This window comes from Pungitius pungitius, chromosome 9 (genome assembly GCF_949316345.1).
Source record: "Pungitius pungitius chromosome 9, fPunPun2.1, whole genome shotgun sequence".
NCBI lineage: Eukaryota > Metazoa > Chordata > Actinopteri > Perciformes > Gasterosteidae > Pungitius > Pungitius pungitius.
In genome coordinates, this window is record NC_084908.1 from 20438389 (window position 1) to 20457063 (window position 18675).

An 18675-nucleotide genomic window follows, 5' to 3' on the forward strand; every position below is an offset into this window, starting at 1 on the left:
CACCACATTCCTCAGGAGGTGGAGCCGTGGTCCACTGACCAGAGGGTCGCTGGTTCAATCCCCGGCCCCTGCAGTCTACGTGTAGAAGTGTCACTCACACACTGACACAACAATATGATTCTAATCACAGCTGTAAACACACTGGAGTCTAAATGTTAAAGTAGACACAGCTGCTTATTGATGTCATTCTGTTATTAATAGAAACTCAAATATAAACTATTACCAGACAGAATAATATGATGTTCATAAAGACTCTAGTGGATTCTTCCAGAACAGAAGTAGAAGTGATGTGTCAGCTGGGTGGAGGAAACAATCAATAACTCCTCCAACAACTAGAAGTGAGAGGACAGACTCAGCTAAGGACACAAGCAGCATCTAAAGAGAAGAATGTGTGGAGATATGAACATTACAAAGGATTAAAGGCTGCTTATTGTCACTTTACACCAGCAGGAGTCTCACCTGTGACACCTGCTGTGATGAAGAATAGAGAAAGACACACAAGTATTCATTCAAATGATCAACTATCTACGCTGACATCTTCTAACCTCTTAGTGTGTTTATTCATGTCTCCTCCAGATGGTCCACGGCGTCCCTGTGTGTCAGTGAGTCCCTCTGCTGAGATGATGGAGGGTGGTTCAGTGACTCTGACCTGTAGCGCTGATGCTAACCCAGCAGCTAGCTACACCTGGTACAAGGAGCATGAAGACTCACCACGAGCATCAGGACAGATGTTCACCATCACTGACTTCAGAGCTGAACACAGTGGGAATTATTCCTGTGAAGCCCAGAACGAGATGGGACGTAGTACCTCCACCTTACATCTGATTACTTCTTCAGGTAAATCACACTCATTCTTCTGTTCACTCACACATTACATCAACAATCCAACTGAAGAAGTGACTCCCAGTAGACGCTGCCTTTAGCTCCTGTCCTCTACTCAGTGAAGCAGGAGAGCATTGTGGGACTAGAAGGTGAACCTGAGCAGATACACTATGACCCACTGAGAATCAGACCCTGGACCCTCGGTTCATCACTTTAAAGCTTCACCAGCTGAGCGTCCTGGCAGACATCACGTGGTCTGATGCTGATCATCTCATCAAATGATGGAGTCAGAAGTGTAGAAGGAACCAGAAGAGTCACAGCCCTCCTAGAAGATCTGAATATGTTGATACCTGAACACAGTGTGTAGCTGTAAGGATGCAGGAGCAGTTCAGCAAGAGAAACCAGTCTGGAACAAACAGAATGTTCTGTTAGCAATACAACAGTTAGCTAGCATGCTAACTAGTTAGCTTTAAGTGTTCTAGTATCTTTGAGGGTTTGCATTATTTCTCCTGAACGTCCCTCACTGAGTGTGTTTAGTTTAGTTTTTAGCAGTTCGCAGAGCTTCCAACTTTTCAAAAACCTCTCAGTGTCATTTTGTCAGCAGCAGAGGTGTGGACTCGAGTCACGTGACTTGGACTCGAGTCAGACTCGAGTCATGAATTTGATGACTTGAGACTCGACTCGACAAAACGTACAAAGACTTGCAACTCGACTTGGACTTGAACACCGATGACTCGTGACTTGACTTGGACTCGAGCCTTTTGACTCGAGAAGACTTGCTACTTCCCATGAAAACTGGGGGAAAACATTTTCACACCGCCGCGCCGCTCTGTTTATCTGCATCTGTCAAAAAAATGTGCGCCACCTGTATGCAGAGAGCGCGCGCTGCCTGCACGACATCCAATCACTGCAGTCCATTTGACCGTATCAACGAGACAGCTCGTTCATGGTTACAAAAATCGGGATTTTTGAACCCGGATTCAGACTCCGATGGAAATCCTCGCCAACATTATGTCAACGTCCGTTTTAAAGTAGTGTAATGAGCTGAGTTAAAGTTATTAGTTAATCAGTTATGCAGATGTTGCATGTGTTCACGTTATGCTTTGTTACCAGCTGTAGTTACGCGAGACAACCCGAGTTTTGGGGGGCCGTGTATGCGGAAGTGTTCGTTCGGCGTGGTGACGGCCAACAGTGACCGAAGTTGATTTGTTTTATATAAATAAAGCCAGTCATCGCCTCCTTATTTACGCTGCAGCATTGGGGTGAGCGTTACAGTACTATAACACAGTCACAGTCCATCCACCGTTACCCTTCCCTTCGTAGTCTAGGTCTGTGAGGCAGCGCACCATCACCCAGGGTTCCCCGTCCCCACTATAATAAAATGACTTGAATTTACTCGAAAATAAAATGGTACGACTTGTGACTCAACTTGGGACTTGCTTCGTCTTTGACTCGACTTGACTTGGGACTCGAGGGCAATGACTTGAGACTTGCTTGTGACTTGCATAACAGTGACTTGTTCCCACCTCTGGTCAGCAGTGACTAAAAGTTCTGCCCCCTGATGGTTTGTGGGGCCCAAAGTGGTCGATAGGGGCCTACTGGAGATGGACAACCTTGGTCACATTGTGTGAAGCAGACAGCTGAAGGTCCACCCACAGGACATTTTGGTTCCAGAAGATGTTATTTCCTGCATTCTAGTGGACTTTTGTGTGGTCTGCTCAAGATGTGCAATACCTGAACTTCTTCTCACTACTTACTTGTAGGTCCTTCATGACTTGAGCTGAACATTCAACCAGAAACTATTGTTGTGCCTCAATGACTCGATGTACCACAATGAAGCCTCATCAATAGACCTGTGATTGACATTTTGATTACAAAGTTAATTCTTAACTGAAACCTGACTTATATTGTTACTAATTGTTTTCTAAGAGCATTTAATGATTTATATTCAGCTAAAAATGACACAAGAATAGAAATATTTGTCATTATTCAAAGGCTCCCAAATAAAGAGCTTAAAGAGCTTAAACCTTTTACCTAAAGCCTTTTTAAAGCACTACAACAGATCAACACATGACAAAAACTACTAAAAATGAGGCATCAATGCAGATCAGAAGCTGGTTAGTCGTTTTCTGAGGTCCCTTTTTGGAAGAGTCCTTTTTTTGGGCCTAATGAATAATCCAAAGATGAATGCTGTGATGTTCTGAGCATGCAGGACACCACCAGGTCAACAAGGTGCTCTCCTGCTGCTTGTAGTGAGTTTACATCACCACACAAAATCACACACACACAAACCAATAACTGCTTCAAGCTGTAAAGTTTCACAGAGTGAATTGATCCACATGTCATTAAGGTCTCTGCTCACATTGGAGATGGATTCTCATCCTGAGCTTCTGCAGGTTGTCGCTCTTTGTGACTCTTCTTGTGTCTTTAGCTTCAGGATCAAAAGTGTCTCTTTGCAGTGAATATGGTTCCAGATGTGCTTCTTAGCGCCACCTACTGTCAGGAGTCTGAAAGGAACCAATGGGAACACCTTTTTTAGCTTCAGTGTGTTTGGAAACATGCAAAAGGGTTTGCAGCTCTGAGTTGGTCCTCTGCAACGGTTGCCATGGCAACAGGACACAATAAAATGGCACCACTTTGACCATCCAGCTACGATGTTTTGAAAAGACGTTCTACTCATTTAGTTTGAGTTAAAGTTCATCATCTGCATGGAGCAGATCTTAAGGTCCAAGATCTTCTGTTTCACTGAGTTAAACATCTCATTTTCATCCTGTTGGTCCTTAATTCATCCTCCATATTTAATAGTTTATGTTTGTTATTGTTTGTTTTCTTTCCTGTGTAAGAAAAGGAGGCTGCTCAGGGTCAATAACGAAAGCTGTTTTGTCCACATCTGCTGTTTTCTTGGTGATCTTCATCATCGCTGCCATCCTCATCTTCCTCTGGATCAGGTGAGTGGTTCAGCTTCACTGTGATAAAATGCAGATGTGGATCTTTCATTCACACAGTCGTTGAATCACTTGATTTGATCCTTTACTTGTTTGTTCATTCATTATTTGTGCAGAAGGATAAAGTCTAGACAAAGCAGGCGGCCTGGAGAGAGACCAGACGACAACACTGAGGTGAGGAGGAAGAGCTCAGTGTGGAGGCCTGTTGGAACATTCATCAGATTATATATAACTTTAAATATATACATGTAAATTAGATATTTTAATCTTGTTCATCTCCAAAGGTCAAACTCTATCCACGTACACCCTGGTTTTACTTGATGTTCTTAATGAATCTGTGCACGTTGTCCTTCTTGTACACAGCGTGCACAGTATCCACAGACACATGATGACAGTTTGTAGATGGAACCTCATTAACCTCAAAAACCTTAATTACTACCACTAAAACACATGGGACCTCCATGAAAACCTGTAGGACCCAAAGACGTCATTACAGAACAACGACCCCCCTGCAGATGTTCTACTATTTGGTCCTTTGTACTAAAGTCCAACAACACATGAACTCATCCAATAATACTTTTTGTTCTTTGATGCAGATCCCAATGGTCGACAATGGACACCAGTAATGTGAAGAAGGTGGAGGAGGTGAATGAAGGAACGTGTTCATTCTTCATGGTGTGAGTTGACGGTTCTTTCACTGATGCAGGTGTGAAGGAGCTGTGGATGGTTCTTCTGCTCTGTACAGCACCGTCAGCAAAGCACCAAGAGAATGAAGCCACACGGACATGTGGTGTGTTACTTTACAGAGTTTAAGCAGCTTAAACACACCTGCATGAATATGAGGTTTGACATGTTGTATATTCACCATCGTTAAGGCTTCCATCAGAGAACTATCAGTGAGCCAATGGGAGGCCAGCTTGCAGTCTGGAATCAGCCTTTAAATGTTACGTATTGGACGTTGGTTCATTTAAAAAAAAAACTGATTGTGACAATGTTTTAGCAAAGCTAAACCTCATTTCCTTTCATATTTTGATTGTATTTTGTTCATTATTCAGGATCTGCTAGTTGATTTGTTACTGAAGATCACATTGAGGTATTAGTGGAAATCACCACATGTTCCTCTGGTTTTGGAGCAGATGTGTAACAGATGTCTTGTGGCAGAACATAGAGATAATCAAGTAGACCTCAGTGGTGATTCCTACTGGTAGTAAAGCTCAGTTACAAAAGATGTGGCACAACCTGAATTATAGTTCTATTTTTTTAACAAAATGTGTATTTTAAACAGTCATGTATCTTTAAAAATACAAATGTTTTAAATACAAAGAGCTGCAAGCTACAAAATATTTTCTATGTAAGTTCAGATGCTTTAAAACTTTTTGGTGTGTGCTATGCTTCATAAATTGTTTGCAGAGTCTATTGCATTGTAAAATTAATGATTTTAATTCAATGGAACTGCAATTTTTGTCACTCCTGGAGAGTCTTTTATTCTGTGTAGTGAGCAGCAGGGGGCGACTCCTGTAATGTTAAAATATGTTAGAACATAGTCTTGTACTAAGAGTGATTATTGTATGTATTGAAGAAAGGGGGGATTCAAAAGGGCAGCTGTGTGAAGGGGGCAGTCAAGCAGGCTTTCACACGAATGCTCAACAAAAGAACTGTTACCTTGGTTCATTTCTCACGTAATTTGTAAGTTTTCATATCTGCTATCTCAAAGATGGTTTAGGGTTCTGCGCCTCTCATGGCGACCTGCCACTAGAAACGACCTTCATGTGTGTATAACCACTCAGCATTTTCATGAGCTTGTGTATTTGTTCTCCTGCTTGCAAGCAATAAATGGACTTTTACAACTTTATTCATTCATCAAGACTCTGTTTTATTAGATGATCCCAGAAACAAATGATCCTCTTCTCCCAAACTTTTATTGGAATATTCCATTAGACTCCTCTGCTCCCATAGACGTCTATGAGGAAATGACTCTACTTCTGTGTAGTGACCAGCAGGGGGCGACTCCTCTGCTCCCATAGACGTCTATGAGAAAATGACTCTACTTCTGTGTAGTGACCAGCAGGGGGCGACTCCTCTGCTCCCATAGACGTCTATGAGGAAATGACTCTACTTCTGTGTAGTGACCAGCAGGGGGCGACTCCTCTGCTCCCATAGACGTCTATGAGGAAATGACTACTTCTGTGTAGTGACCAGCAGGGGGCGACTCCTCTGCTCCCATAGACGTCTATGAGGAAATGACTCTACTTCTGTGTAGTGACCAGCAGGGGGCGACTCCTCTGTGTTTATTTAACACATAGCTCAAAATAACCAAATCTCCATACAAAGTATCCACCATATTCCGCATCTCTCAGTTGCATTTTATCCCCAAATGTTTTTCCTTAAAGTTCATCAGGTGGTTTGTGGTTTCTTTTTGAAACGTTCATCACCAATTATTGTGCTGTGTATTTGAACCCGCTTTTTCCTGAGGTAGTTTACTTCATTTAGTAGCTGTAATACCAATTGTGTTGTTTATAGATCTGTTTCTTGATGTCACAAAATTTCCTCTAGAATTGTTTTGTTTGTGTAAAAATCTTGTTGTAAATCTTTACATTACAGCAGGGCTGGACTGGTAATCTGGCATACCGGGCAAATGCCCGGTGGGCCGACGCACATGGGGGCCGGTCGATAGGCCTACACAAATTTTGTATTTATTTATTTATTTTTGCTTTCGACCGGCCCATAAAGCAGGGACAGCGGCCCATTGGTTCATTTTCCATACTGACACTGGGCTGGCCCAATCATCTCTTAGCAGGCTCCACACCTCCCTCTCTGTGTGTCAGTCAGATGCATTCAGTGACTCCGAGCTAGAAAGAAATGTGTGGATTAGGATGGAGAAACAAAAACGCAAAAGCAAGCGGGGTGCGGAGAAATTGTGGGCCAAAAAAATAAATCTAGAGGTTGATGCCTCAACATGTTCAAAAATAACCGATATGTTTAGTGCTGTAGCTTCAGTTGTCAAAACTACTACAGAACCTGATGACATGTTGCAGAAATATAGGGTTGCCAACTCTCCCAACCCCAAATCAGGGGCTGACGGGGGCTGACGGGGGCTGACGGGGGGGATGCTAGCGGTCGACGGGGGGGGGTGCTAGCGGTCGGCAGCCCATCTATTTTTTCTTTGCAGCGCCAGTCTCACTGCTCATCTCAACAGATAGGACAGCTCTCACCCGGCACCCGCACGCACACTGGAGATGTCCCTGTCTGATATGCATATCTACAGGGACCGCAGGGATAGTGTACTGTTTGGTGGTTGTGTCCGACCGATTGTGGTGGGCCGGTCTGAGAAAAAATGCCAGGGCCCTTTTGTATTCTTTTAAATTAAAGACCAAACTGAATGTACAATCTTTATGCCCTTGTATTTGAGTACAATGCATAATACAATAATATCCCAGATAAATATTTACCCTCAGGATTCATTTCATGTAACACTGTGTGTTCTTGAATCTGCTTGCTCCTTAAGAGGAGGAATATCCTTTAAGGTGCCCCGTTGGCCCCCACTGTTCCCCCCGCATTCATACCGCAACCTTCCACATCTGTCCACTGCTCAGGGACACCTCAGTTTCTCAAAACCCTTCGTTGTTTCAAAAGATTTGTTTTAGTCTTCTCTGATCTTTGTTTTAAAGAATGCCCGTGCATCTCTTATCTGTGACCTCGAGTCTCTGTAGAAACATCTCACTGCACGTCACCAGTTCTTATTCTCTTAGACACTTTGAGTTACTTCATGAATTTCCTGTAGCCTTTGTGTAATTAATTATTAACCTCTTAAAGTTAATCCAAAATAGTAGTAATAGTTGGGTTAAACTTTTTCACATCAGTCACTCCTGCTTCATTTCAACAGCTTTCATTCATTTTGCCAAAACAGATTAACTAAACAATTGTTTGATAATACCAATTGTTGTCTCGTTTGTAAACCTGTTTTTAGATCTATGATCCCTAATTGCACACACATATCCTGTGTGCTGGTGTTTGTATGTAGTCTCACAATAATAGTGACATTTTATCAAATGTTTATTTTTCGTTCATCCTGAGGCCGATCTGCGTCCTTCTGGAATCCCGCAACAGCATTACCTCACATCCTTCATTATTCAAATTAATTAATTAACGTTACTTCTCTCCTGTTCCCCATCCACCTATGACTGTGTGTTTGTGTATGACCTGTTGTCCGTTGAAGAGGGATCCACCACCTCCACTTGTCCTCTCCTCCATCCAAACACCATCCCGTCCTTTGAAGGCCTCCTCCCTGCTCCACTCATGTTGTCCCCCCACAGACCCCCGTCCACAGGCCTCCGTGTCTCTATTTGTCTCAGGAATACACACAAGAACAAACAGGATTTAGATACTTCAACATCATCGTATTAAGTATTTTCTTTCTCTTTCTCTTTCTTATGCTCTGCACTGTTGCTGCTGGCATAAACTCATTAGTTTTGGGCTCCCAGGAGCAATGTACTGGTATTTGTCGCTTACCAGTCACTCTGTCCCATCTGGTGGGAGCTGGCCTGCAGCTGGATGCTGAAGTTCTGGCTCATAGCTTTGTTCAATGCAGACACAGGGTCTGGGCTCTGTGGGACCAGGGCTGTGGTTTGTGATGGGGACGGAGGAGGTGAAGGAGGACGTGACAGGTGGATGGAGGCTGGAGCATAAACAAGCAGAGGAGGCTTCGTCTCCCTTATATCACTTCTCAAAAGGAAAAACCAAATCAGGAGAATTAATCACAAATTATCACATTTCTTGTTATTCACTTCTCACCGTCTCCTCTTACTTCCTCCTTGCGCTCCTGCGCCTCTTCAACATAAAAACCCATTTCCTTAGCAACCTTCCATCAACCATATTGGTCTTCCCATTTCCTTAAATGCGTAACATTTCCATTTCCAACTTCCTTTTCAAAACTTACCCATCATCCTCTTTTGCTTTCATAACTTCCATCTTTGGCTGCTGGGGAACGACCCCATTCTATATTTTATTATCACCTCTATTTTTTATTAGCGCATTTATCTAAACTTTTTTCCCGGACTGTTTTACCAGAAAAATAGCTGACATACGCTCCTCCTTCTCCAACCCACCTCCTTCCAATTATATCGCACAGACCTCGCCTCAATCGCCCTCACTTCCCTGTTTCACACCCCTGTCCCCTAACAAAGTTCTTACCTTGGTAACCTCTGCCCGTCCCATCCCATATCCTACAGTCGATCGCCCCCGATCTTCTTCCCTTCCTCACATGTCTCATTAACAATGCTCTGTTATCTGGCTGTTTCCCCAACACTTTGAAGAAAGCAAGAGTTAACCCACTCCTGAAGAAACCCACCCTCAACCCTTCGGAAGAAAACCGGTACAGACCGGTATCCCTCCTTCCCTTCCTGTCAAAAACAATTGAACGAGCCATCTTCAACCAACTCTCCTCCTACCTCCATAGTAACAACCTCCTTGACCCCCACCAGTCAGGCTTCAAGGCGGGCCATTCCACAGAGACTGCTCTCCTCGCTGTCGCGGAGCAACTCCACGCTGCTAGAGCCACCTCGCTCTCCTCCGTCCTCATCCTACTGGACCTTTCTGCAGCATTCGACACAGTAAACCACCAGATCCTTATTTCCGCCCTTCAGGAACTTGGTGTCACAGGATCCGCGGTGTCTCTTCTCTCATCCTACCTTGATGGTCGCACCTACCGGGTAACTTGGGGAGGATCAGTGTCGGAACCTTGTCCCCTTACTACTGGAGTTCCTCAGGGTTCCGTTCTGGGTCCCCTCCTCTTCTCAATTTACACCAACTCCCATGCCTCCGTCATTCGCTCGCACGGTTTTTCCTATCACAGCTATGCCGACGACACCAAACTAATTCTCTCCTTCCCCGACTCGGACACTCAGGTTGCGGCACGGATCTCTGCATGTCTGACTGACATCTCCCAGTGGATGTCCGCTCATCACCTGAAGATCAACCCCGACAAGACCGAACTACTTTACTTCCCAGGAAAAACCTCGCCCACTCAGGACCTGACTGTTAACTTCGGCGACTCCGTGTTAACGCCCACTCAGAGTGCCAGGAACCTCGGCGTGACACTTGACTCCCAACTCTCCCTGACTGCCAACATCGCAGCGACGACACGATCCTGTAGATACACGCTCTACAACATCAGGAGAATACGACCCCTTCTCACTCAGAAGGCGGCACAGGTACTGATTCAGGCGCTTGTCATCTCCCGCCTTGAATACTGTAACTCTCTGCTGGCGGGTCTCCCTGGTACCGCCATACGACCACTGCAGCTCATCCAGAATGCAGCAGCTCGACTGGTCTTCAACCTTCCGAAATACTCCCACACCACTTCTCCGTTCAATTCATTGGTTACCAGTGGCTGCCCGCATCCAGTTCAAAACATTGGTACTGACGCACCATGCTGTGAATGGATCGGGACCAGTCTACATCCAGAACATGGTGAAACCCTACATCCCAACCCGCACACTCCGATCTGCATCTGCCAAGCGGCTTGTTCCTCCCTCACTGAGAGAAAAGCACTCGACGAGATGGCGACTCTTTGCTGTCCTGCTCCCAGATGGTGGAATGAGCTCTCTGATGACATCAGGACTGCAGAGAGCCTCTACATCTTCCGTCGAAAACTCAAGACACACCTTTTTAGACTCTACCTTGACTAAAACACTAGGAAAACGGAGCACTAACAAATGATAGCACTTAAATTGTACTTATAATGGCACTTTTCTATAACATGTTTTGAAACTGCTTATTTGATGAAAAATGTACTTTCTTGTTACTTGTTCTTCTGAGTTTGAATCTCTATGTTTGAAATGCACTTATTGTACGTCGCTTTGGATAAAAGCGTCAGCTAAATGACATATAATGTAATGTAGATAGAATAGAAACCTGCTTTTGTTTTTACGACTAAAAGGAACTCTCGATTCTTATTTGTTTCAGTAGCGCAGAGTGAGAAAAGTTGGCTTTTAGGGATTTAAACTTTAAATACACCAGTCCGGGTTTGCTAGTCAAACTGATGTCGTCACTCTCCTCCAACTCCAAGTGGATCCTGGCCTCACAAAACCAAACTAATCCTGTAACGGACCGGGGAAGAGGACTTTGAGAAGAGTCATAGACTCCATGGGCACAGTTTCAGGTCCAAACCTTGAGGGGAAAACGAGTTCTTGAGATCCGACTCGAAGCACTAATTATGTTAGAAAAAGAGAAGACATGTCTGCCACTCAATTTCTGACCTGGTAAATACTTTTGTTGTGTTACAGAATGTGTAGCCCCTGAATCAATCAGAAAAGAAACCCATTGGTCATCTTGTCCAGAAACCTTTGTATCTGGTTTGTGAACCACTGGTCGTAATGCACAATAATTCTTCAGTCCTACGTTTCTTATTGACTACATTCACATTCATGCCATCCAAACATTTTGATTTATCTTCATATTTCTGTCTCATCACATCCACAATGTGTCCCTCCGGAGGACTCATTTCCTTTTTACTTTTACCCTGTACACCACCCATCTGTCAGGCGTGGTGAAATATACTTTTTATTCCTTAAAAAATAGTCACTATAAGTCTTGAATTTCTTTTACTTAGGAAAAATACAAGTTAAAACCCAACCAAAAATATTGGTTAATAAATATAGGTCAAGGGCGCAAATATCTGTTCTCAGATTATTATTATCCGAAACACAATATTGTCCCTGTCTTCCTCTTGTTCAAGGGTCACAATTATAGGATTTTCGAGTGTTAGTCTGAATACAATCGTCAATCCGCAAATTGCCTGTCTTCCTTAGTAAAAAGTTGGATGCTGATGAACCAAAAATACTTTTACAATTACTTTTATAAACATTTTTCAATAACCGGAAAAGATAAGTTATCCTCATTAGACACCCAATCAGTAACCGGAATTTGGATTTTATAAGAGGAAAAAAAATGTTACCAAATAGCCGTCTTTGTAATCTGTTATCACCCGTTACAATTCAGAGCATCCCGTTTGAAATCAGAATATCAACTTCTTACCCGATTTGAGTGAAAATCTTGCTTGGTTTGATCATGTTGAAGTCAATCAGGCCCCTTTTGGTTGCCGGACCCCACTCTCTAAATCTGATGAGGTTTGGGGCAGAAATACTTTTGTTTTTGATCTTGAAGAGGCCTTCTTTCCCGACGTCCATAGAGTCCCGACGGAACTTCAAACGATCACACTTCTGACACCAAATTATGGTGGAAGATTTTGCACAGACAATCGTAAAGTAAGAAACAAAGGCTCCGAGTCAAATATGTCTTTCTCCATTTATTTCCTTGCAAGGGAAGAAAGGTCACAACAGCTGCATGCTCTGCAGACTGTCATGAACCTTCTTGCCCCCCCTAACAGAACGAGGCAGTTCTTATACACAAGTTCAGTTATCTGTGGCGTCAACAACCTTGACCACCTTGTTGAGTCTCTACAGTCAGGATACTCAGGACAGCTAGTCCATGTAAGACACATCAGTTCTTTGACCATGGACTCGCCCTCCTAACTCCAAATCTGGTTACACACATACGACCCACACTTCAGCTCTCATACCATGGCCTTTCCATCTCAGCACTTGCAATTAATAAACTGGTTATACAAATGAAGCATTTAGAAGAGTTACATATATTTTTGCAATTACAGAGGTCAAATACACAAGCTGGTATCATGATGCTCTGTGGAGATGGCGTCTTCGAGAAGTGAAAATGCTGAGTTGTTATACCCACATGAAGGTCATTTCTAGTGGCAGGTCGCCATGAGAGGCGCAGAACCCTAAACCATCTGTGAGATAGCGGATATGAAAACTTACAAATTAAGTGAGAAATGAACCAAGGTAACAGTTCATTTGTTGAGCATACGTGTGAAAGCCTGCTTGACTGCCCCCTTCACACAGCTGCCCTTTTGAATCCCCCCTTTCTTCAATACATACAATAATCACTCTTAGTACAAGACTATGTTCTAACATATTTTAACATTACAGCTGCTTACTACATAGAATAAAAGACTCATCCAATATTGAATTGAATTAAAATCATTAATTTTACAATGCAATAGACTCTGCAAACAATTTATGAAGCATAGCACACACAAAAAAGTTTTAAAGCATCTGAACTTACATAGAAAATATTTTGTAGCTTGCAGCTCTTTGTATTTAAAACATTTGTATTTTTAAAGATACATGACTGTTTAAAATACACATTTTGTTAAAAAAATAGAACTATAATTCAGGTTGTGCCACTTATTTTGTAACTGAGCTTTACTACCAGTGGGAATCACCACTGAGGTCTACTTGATTATCTCTATGTTCTGCCACAACACATCTGTTACACATCTGCTCCAAAACCAGAGGAACATGTGGTGATTTCCACCAATACCTCAATGTGATCTTCAGTAACAAATCAACTAGCAGATCCTGAATAATAAATAAAATACAATCAACATATAAAAGGAAATAGGTTTAGCTTTGCTAAAACATTGTCACAATCTTTGTTTTTTTTTAAATGAATCAACGTCCAATACGTAACATTTAAAGGCTGATTCCAGACTGCAAGCTGGCCTCCCATTGGCTCACTGATAGTTCTCTGATGGAAGCCTTAACGATGGTGAATATACAACATGTCAAACCTCATATTCATGCAGGTGTGTTTAAGCTGCTTAAACTCTGTAAAGTAACACACCACATGTCCGTGTGGCTTCATTCTCTTGGTGCTTTGCTGACGGTGCTGTACAGAGCAGAAGAATCATCCACAGCTCCTTCACACCTCCATCAGTGAAAGAACCGTCAACTCACACCATGAAGAATGAACACGTTTAAACAGCAAGAAAACATGAAGATAAAAGCACAGACGGAAGATTGTTAATGAAATGCACCTTCTGAGCAAAAGTACTAACGTTGCCACTTGAGTTCTGCTCAAATTTGATACAGCCGGAGTACATGTTCTCTTTCCTCTCTTCCTCCTGGTGTCCATCGTTAAACATTGGGATCTGCACCTAAGAACAAGAATCATTATTGGATGAGTTCATGTATTGTTGGACTTTAGTACAAAGGACAAAATAGTAGAACATCTGCAGGGGGGCTTGTTCTGTAATGACTTCTTTGGGTCCTTATGTTTAAAGTTATATATAATCTGATGAATGTTCCAACAGGCCTCCACACTGAGCTCTTCCTCCTCACCTCTGTGTTCTCCGGTCTCTCCCCTCAGACCAGCAGCTTTCTCCAGACTTTATCCTTCTGCACAAAAAATGAATGAACAAATAAATGATCAAATCAAGTGATTCAACAAGTGAGTGAATGAAAGATCCACATCTGTATTTTATCACAGTGAAGATTAAAGCAGAGACAGATCTATATTTACTGAAGATGAGACACAGACTCACTGAATGGCGGCACCAGAAATTCTGCACTTTCTTCAACATGTTTTTGACCAGTTGGATCTGCATAAAAGAACAAGAAGTATTATTGGATGTACATGTATTGTTGGACTTTAGTACAAAGGACCAAATAGAACATCTGCAGGGGGGTCGTTGTTCTGTAATGACGTCTTTGGGTCCTACAGGTTCTCATGGAGGTCCCATGTGTTTTAGTGGTTGTAATTAAGGTTTTTGAGGTTAATGAAGTTCCATCTACAAACTGTCATCATGTGTCTGTGGATACTGTGCACGCTGTGTACAAGAAGGACAACGTGCACAGATTCATTAAGAACATCAAGTAAAACCAGGGTGTACGTGGATAGAGTTTGACCTTTTGGAGATAAACAAGATTAAAATATCTAATAAATATTAGGGCCGGGACTTTAGCGCGTTAATTACGATTAATTAATTACAATGTAAATTAAGTGGAATTAATTACACAAAAAATAACACATTAAACATTTTTACACTTATTTTTTGCACCGCGGAACGTTTCTCACTGGATGAGTTTTGGAGGACTAATTATACTGGAGCACCAACTAGCGTTCATGACTTCAGACAACAACAAACCACAGTGAACATGAACGAAGAAGCTGACGAGACCGTGTCGGGTGGCCCCGTGAATGGGAAGTCTTATTATAATAAACACACGGATGGAAGCGTCGATAAGAGCGTGGTTGTGTGCAAGCTGTGCAACAAGGAATTCACATCGAGCCTCAAGTATCACCTCAACGCAACACAATTAGCAGCTAGCGTGGACGTACAAGGACCCACACCCAACCCACACTGCACCAGATGACTGGTTTAAGGACCAGGGTAACTAAGTCCACGTGGTTGAACAAAAATAAAAATCCATGTGAAAAAAATGACTTCTCACTGTTCTCAGGTCAAATATTTATGCAATTAAAATGCGATTAATTTCGATTAATTAATTACAAAGCTTCTAATTAATTAGATTAATATTTTTAATTGAGTCCCGGCCCTAATAAATATAGATATTTAAGGTTATATATAATATGATGAATGTTCTCCCACACTGAGCTCTTCCTCCTCACCTCATTGTCGTCTGGTCTCTCTCCAGGCCGGCGGCTTTGTCCAGACTTTATCCTTCTGCACAAATAATGAATGAACAAACAAATAAAGGATCAAATCAAGTGATTCAACGACTGTGTGAATATAAGATCCACATCTACATTTTATCACAGTGAAGCTGAACCGCTCACCTGATCCAGAGGAACATGGGGATGGCAGCAATGATGAAGATCACCAAGAAACCAGCAGATGTTGCCAAAACAGCTGCTGTTATTGACACTGAGGAGCCTCGTTTTCCTACACAGGAAAGAAAACAAACAACAACAAACATAAATATTAAATATGGAGGATGAATTAAGGACCAACAGGACGGAAATGAGATGTTTAACTCAGTGAAACAGAAAATCTGGGAATTTAAGATCTGCTCCATGCAGATGATGAACTTTAACTCAAATGAGTAGAACCTCTTTTCAAATTAACGTATCTGGATGGTCAGAGCGGTGCCATTTTATTATGTCCTGTTGCCATGGCAACCGTTGTAGAGGACTAATTAATACACAAACTAAACATACTCAGTGAGGGGATGTTTAGGAGAAACAATCCAAATCCCCAAAGATACTGTAACACTCTAAGCTAACTAGTTAGCAACTGTTGTATTGCTTTAAATTGATAAACTGAGGGTCCAGGGTCTGATTCTCAGGGGGTCATAGTGTATCTGCTCAGGTTCACCTTCTAGTCCCACAATGCTCTCCTGCTTCTGAGTAGAGGACAGGAGCTAAAGGCAGCGTCTACTGGGAGTCACTTCTTCAGTTGGATTGTTGAGATGTGTGAGTGAACAGAAGAATGAGTGTGATTTACCTGAAGAAGTAATCTGAAGTAAGGTGGAGGTACTACGTCCCATCTGGTTCTGGGCTTCACAGGAATAATTCCCACTGTGTTCAGCTCTGAAGTCAGTGATGGTGAACATCTGTCCTGATGCTCGTGGTGAGTCTTCATGCTCCTTGTACCAGGTGTAGCTAGCTGCTGGGTTAGCATCAGTGCTACAGTTCAGAGTCACTGAACCACCCTCCATCATCTCAGCAGAGGGACTCACTGACACAGAGGGACGCTGTGGACCATCTGGAGGAGACATGTCCACATATTATTACATGTTATAGTTAACTAAAAAAAGTGAATAATAAAACGCTACCTTAGTAGTGATTATGTTGGTTTTCAGAAGGTTGTGATTCACTCACATTTCACATCGATAGAGATGAAGTCAGACCTCTTCCTCCCCAGCTGGTTCTCAGCTGCACAGGAATACCTTCCAGAGTCAGAGGACTGGATGGAGCTGAAGACCAGCTGAGGTTCTTCACTGAGAAGACGACGGTCTGAAGTTCCATCCTCCTTGTACCAGGTGTAGTTAGCTGCTGGGTTAGCATCAGTGCTACAGGTCAGAGTCACTGAACCACCCTCCATCATCTCAGCAGAGGGACTCACTGACACAGAGGGACGCTGTGGACCATCTGGAGGAGACATGAATAAACACACTAAGAGGTTAGAAGATGTCAGTGTAGATAGTTGATCCTTTGAATGAATACTTGTGTGTCTTTCTCTATTCTTCATCACAGCAGGTGTCACAGGTGAGACTCCTGCTGGTGTAAAGTGACAATAAGCAGCCTTTAATCCTTTGTAATGTTCATATCTCCACACATTCTTCTCTTTAGATGCTGCTTGTGTCCTTAGCTGAGTCTGTCCTCTCACTTCTAGTTGTTGGAGGAGTTATTGATTGTTTCCTCCACCCAGCTGACACATCACTTCTACTTCTGTTCTGGAAGAATCCACTTGAGTCTTTATGAACATCATATTATTCTGTCTGGTAATAGTTTATATTTGAGTTTCTATTAATAACAGAATGACATCAATAAGCAGCTGTGTGTACTTTAACATTTAGACTCCAGTGTGTTTACAGCTGTGATTAGAATCATATTGTTGTGTCAGTGTGTGAGTGACACTTCTACACGTAGACTGCAGGGGCCGGGGATTGAACCAGCGACCCTCTGGTCAGTGGACCACAGCTCCACCTCCTGAGGAATGTGGTGCTTCATCTTTTTGATGCCTCTAGTTTACATGCAGCGGTCTGGTGTCTCCATATGAAATGTTGTTGAAGCTCCACAGGCCGACACGCTGGAGTCAACTTACACACTGCAGGAGAACGATGACCAGAAGATCCTCTTAAATAACAGGAATATCTGTCTGTAGAACCAGAGGAGACTAGAAGAGAAGATCCTCTCTTGAAGTACTCTTCATTCTTGTACCAGTCGTATCCAGGATGATCAGTCGGATCACATCTGCTGTGACACGTCAGCTCCAACCAGGTAGAATCTGATCTGCTCACCTGCACCTGGAGACCTGAATCAGTGAATATTATTTATTAAACTGTCAACATTCACAGAAGACATTTATACTCTAGTTTTCTAGATGTTTGGATTTGGAGATGATTAATATGTGAATTAAAATGTTACCTGTGACAGACAAAGTGACTCCAGGTGAACCAGTATATTTCTCTCCTTTGTTTGTCCTGAATGTGAGTTTGTACTCAGCTGAGTCGCTCTCTCTCACGTTTCTGATGGTCAGATAGCAACTCACTGGATCACTATAACATGTGTACGTCACACGGTCTGAATACTCAGAGTCTGTTGTCAGATCCACAGGTTCACCATCTTTCTCTTTAGTGAACCTGAATGAGTCCTTTATATCAGAGGGATTTATTCCAGGTGGGTGTGTGTAGGTACAGAATATATACACAGTTGATCCTTTTACAGCACAGATCTCAGTCTGATCGTAAGTCACTCTCCATCCACGCTGACTTTGTATCACTGTAACACAGCACATCAGGAACCACAGTCACACTCAGAACAACATCACAGGACACACTCTCATTGGTAGTTTACTGAAGAGAAAAGATATGATGAGAAATATGAAAATCATTGAGTTTATAGAAAGTAATGAAAGAGTCCACGATGTCCACATGAACTCTGCAGCTGGATCAGGAATCAGGAAACGTTTATTGCCATAATATGTTGGACATAAATGGAAATTGTCTTGGCGGTTGGTGCATGACGGAAGACAGTACAATAATGGCAACATAGTGCAGCAATAAGATAAAAATAAAATAAAAGTATAATAATATACTGTATATGCTATGGGTTAGTTGAAGATAAAGTGCACATGCTAAACAAAGTGGTAAGAGACTGTCACGAGGTGGAATGCGAGGGCAAGGAGGGAGGACTCAGACGCAGGGTTAATGAACAAAATAAAAGGACTTTAATAGTCAAAGAACTCAAACTCAAAATCGCTCCAACCAAAAAAACAGGAAGGAGGCGAAAACAAAGCGCGCGAGCCCAGCGAGCTGTGCGGCTCCGGCGTCGTCGTCGTGGCGGGGGGGCGCCGAGCTGTGCA

The 18675-nt window shown here is 42.7% G+C and overlaps 2 protein-coding genes across 4 annotated transcripts in view; one reads left to right on the forward strand and one right to left on the reverse strand.

Annotated features, from left to right (window-relative positions):
- The window catches only part of LOC134132696 (B-cell receptor CD22-like), a 38940-nt gene extending 22593 nt beyond the window's left edge, over nucleotides 1-16347 (reverse strand). Inside the window, exons 1-6 of one of the 3 annotated variants that reach the window (XR_009956878.1) lie at nucleotides 16093-16347; nucleotides 15426-15531; nucleotides 15258-15312; nucleotides 14170-14226; nucleotides 13967-14023; nucleotides 12066-13776 (exon numbers count right to left, since the gene is read on the reverse strand). Coding sequence is in view for 1 of the 3 variants with exons in the window: in XM_062564311.1 (XP_062420295.1) it covers nucleotides 16093-16309 (217 nt within the window). In the remaining 2 variants the exon portion in view is untranslated. Of the gene's footprint in view, nucleotides 1-12065; nucleotides 13783-13966; nucleotides 14024-14169; nucleotides 14227-15257; nucleotides 15313-15425; nucleotides 15532-16092 lie in introns of those variants that run through there. The other 2 variants (XR_009956877.1, XM_062564311.1) reach the window with 2 other exon arrangements.
- Nucleotides 1-18675, forward strand: part of LOC119218033 (carcinoembryonic antigen-related cell adhesion molecule 5-like) — an 82554-nt gene that overhangs the window by 2202 nt on the left and 61677 nt on the right. Inside the window, exons 4-7 of the mRNA XM_062564314.1 lie at nucleotides 577-837; nucleotides 3671-3770; nucleotides 3884-3941; nucleotides 4364-5600. Coding sequence (XP_062420298.1) covers nucleotides 577-837; nucleotides 3671-3770; nucleotides 3884-3941; nucleotides 4364-4393 — 449 coding nt within the window. The 3' untranslated portion in view covers nucleotides 4394-5600. Of the gene's footprint in view, nucleotides 1-576; nucleotides 838-3670; nucleotides 3771-3883; nucleotides 3942-4363 lie in introns of the transcript that reaches the window.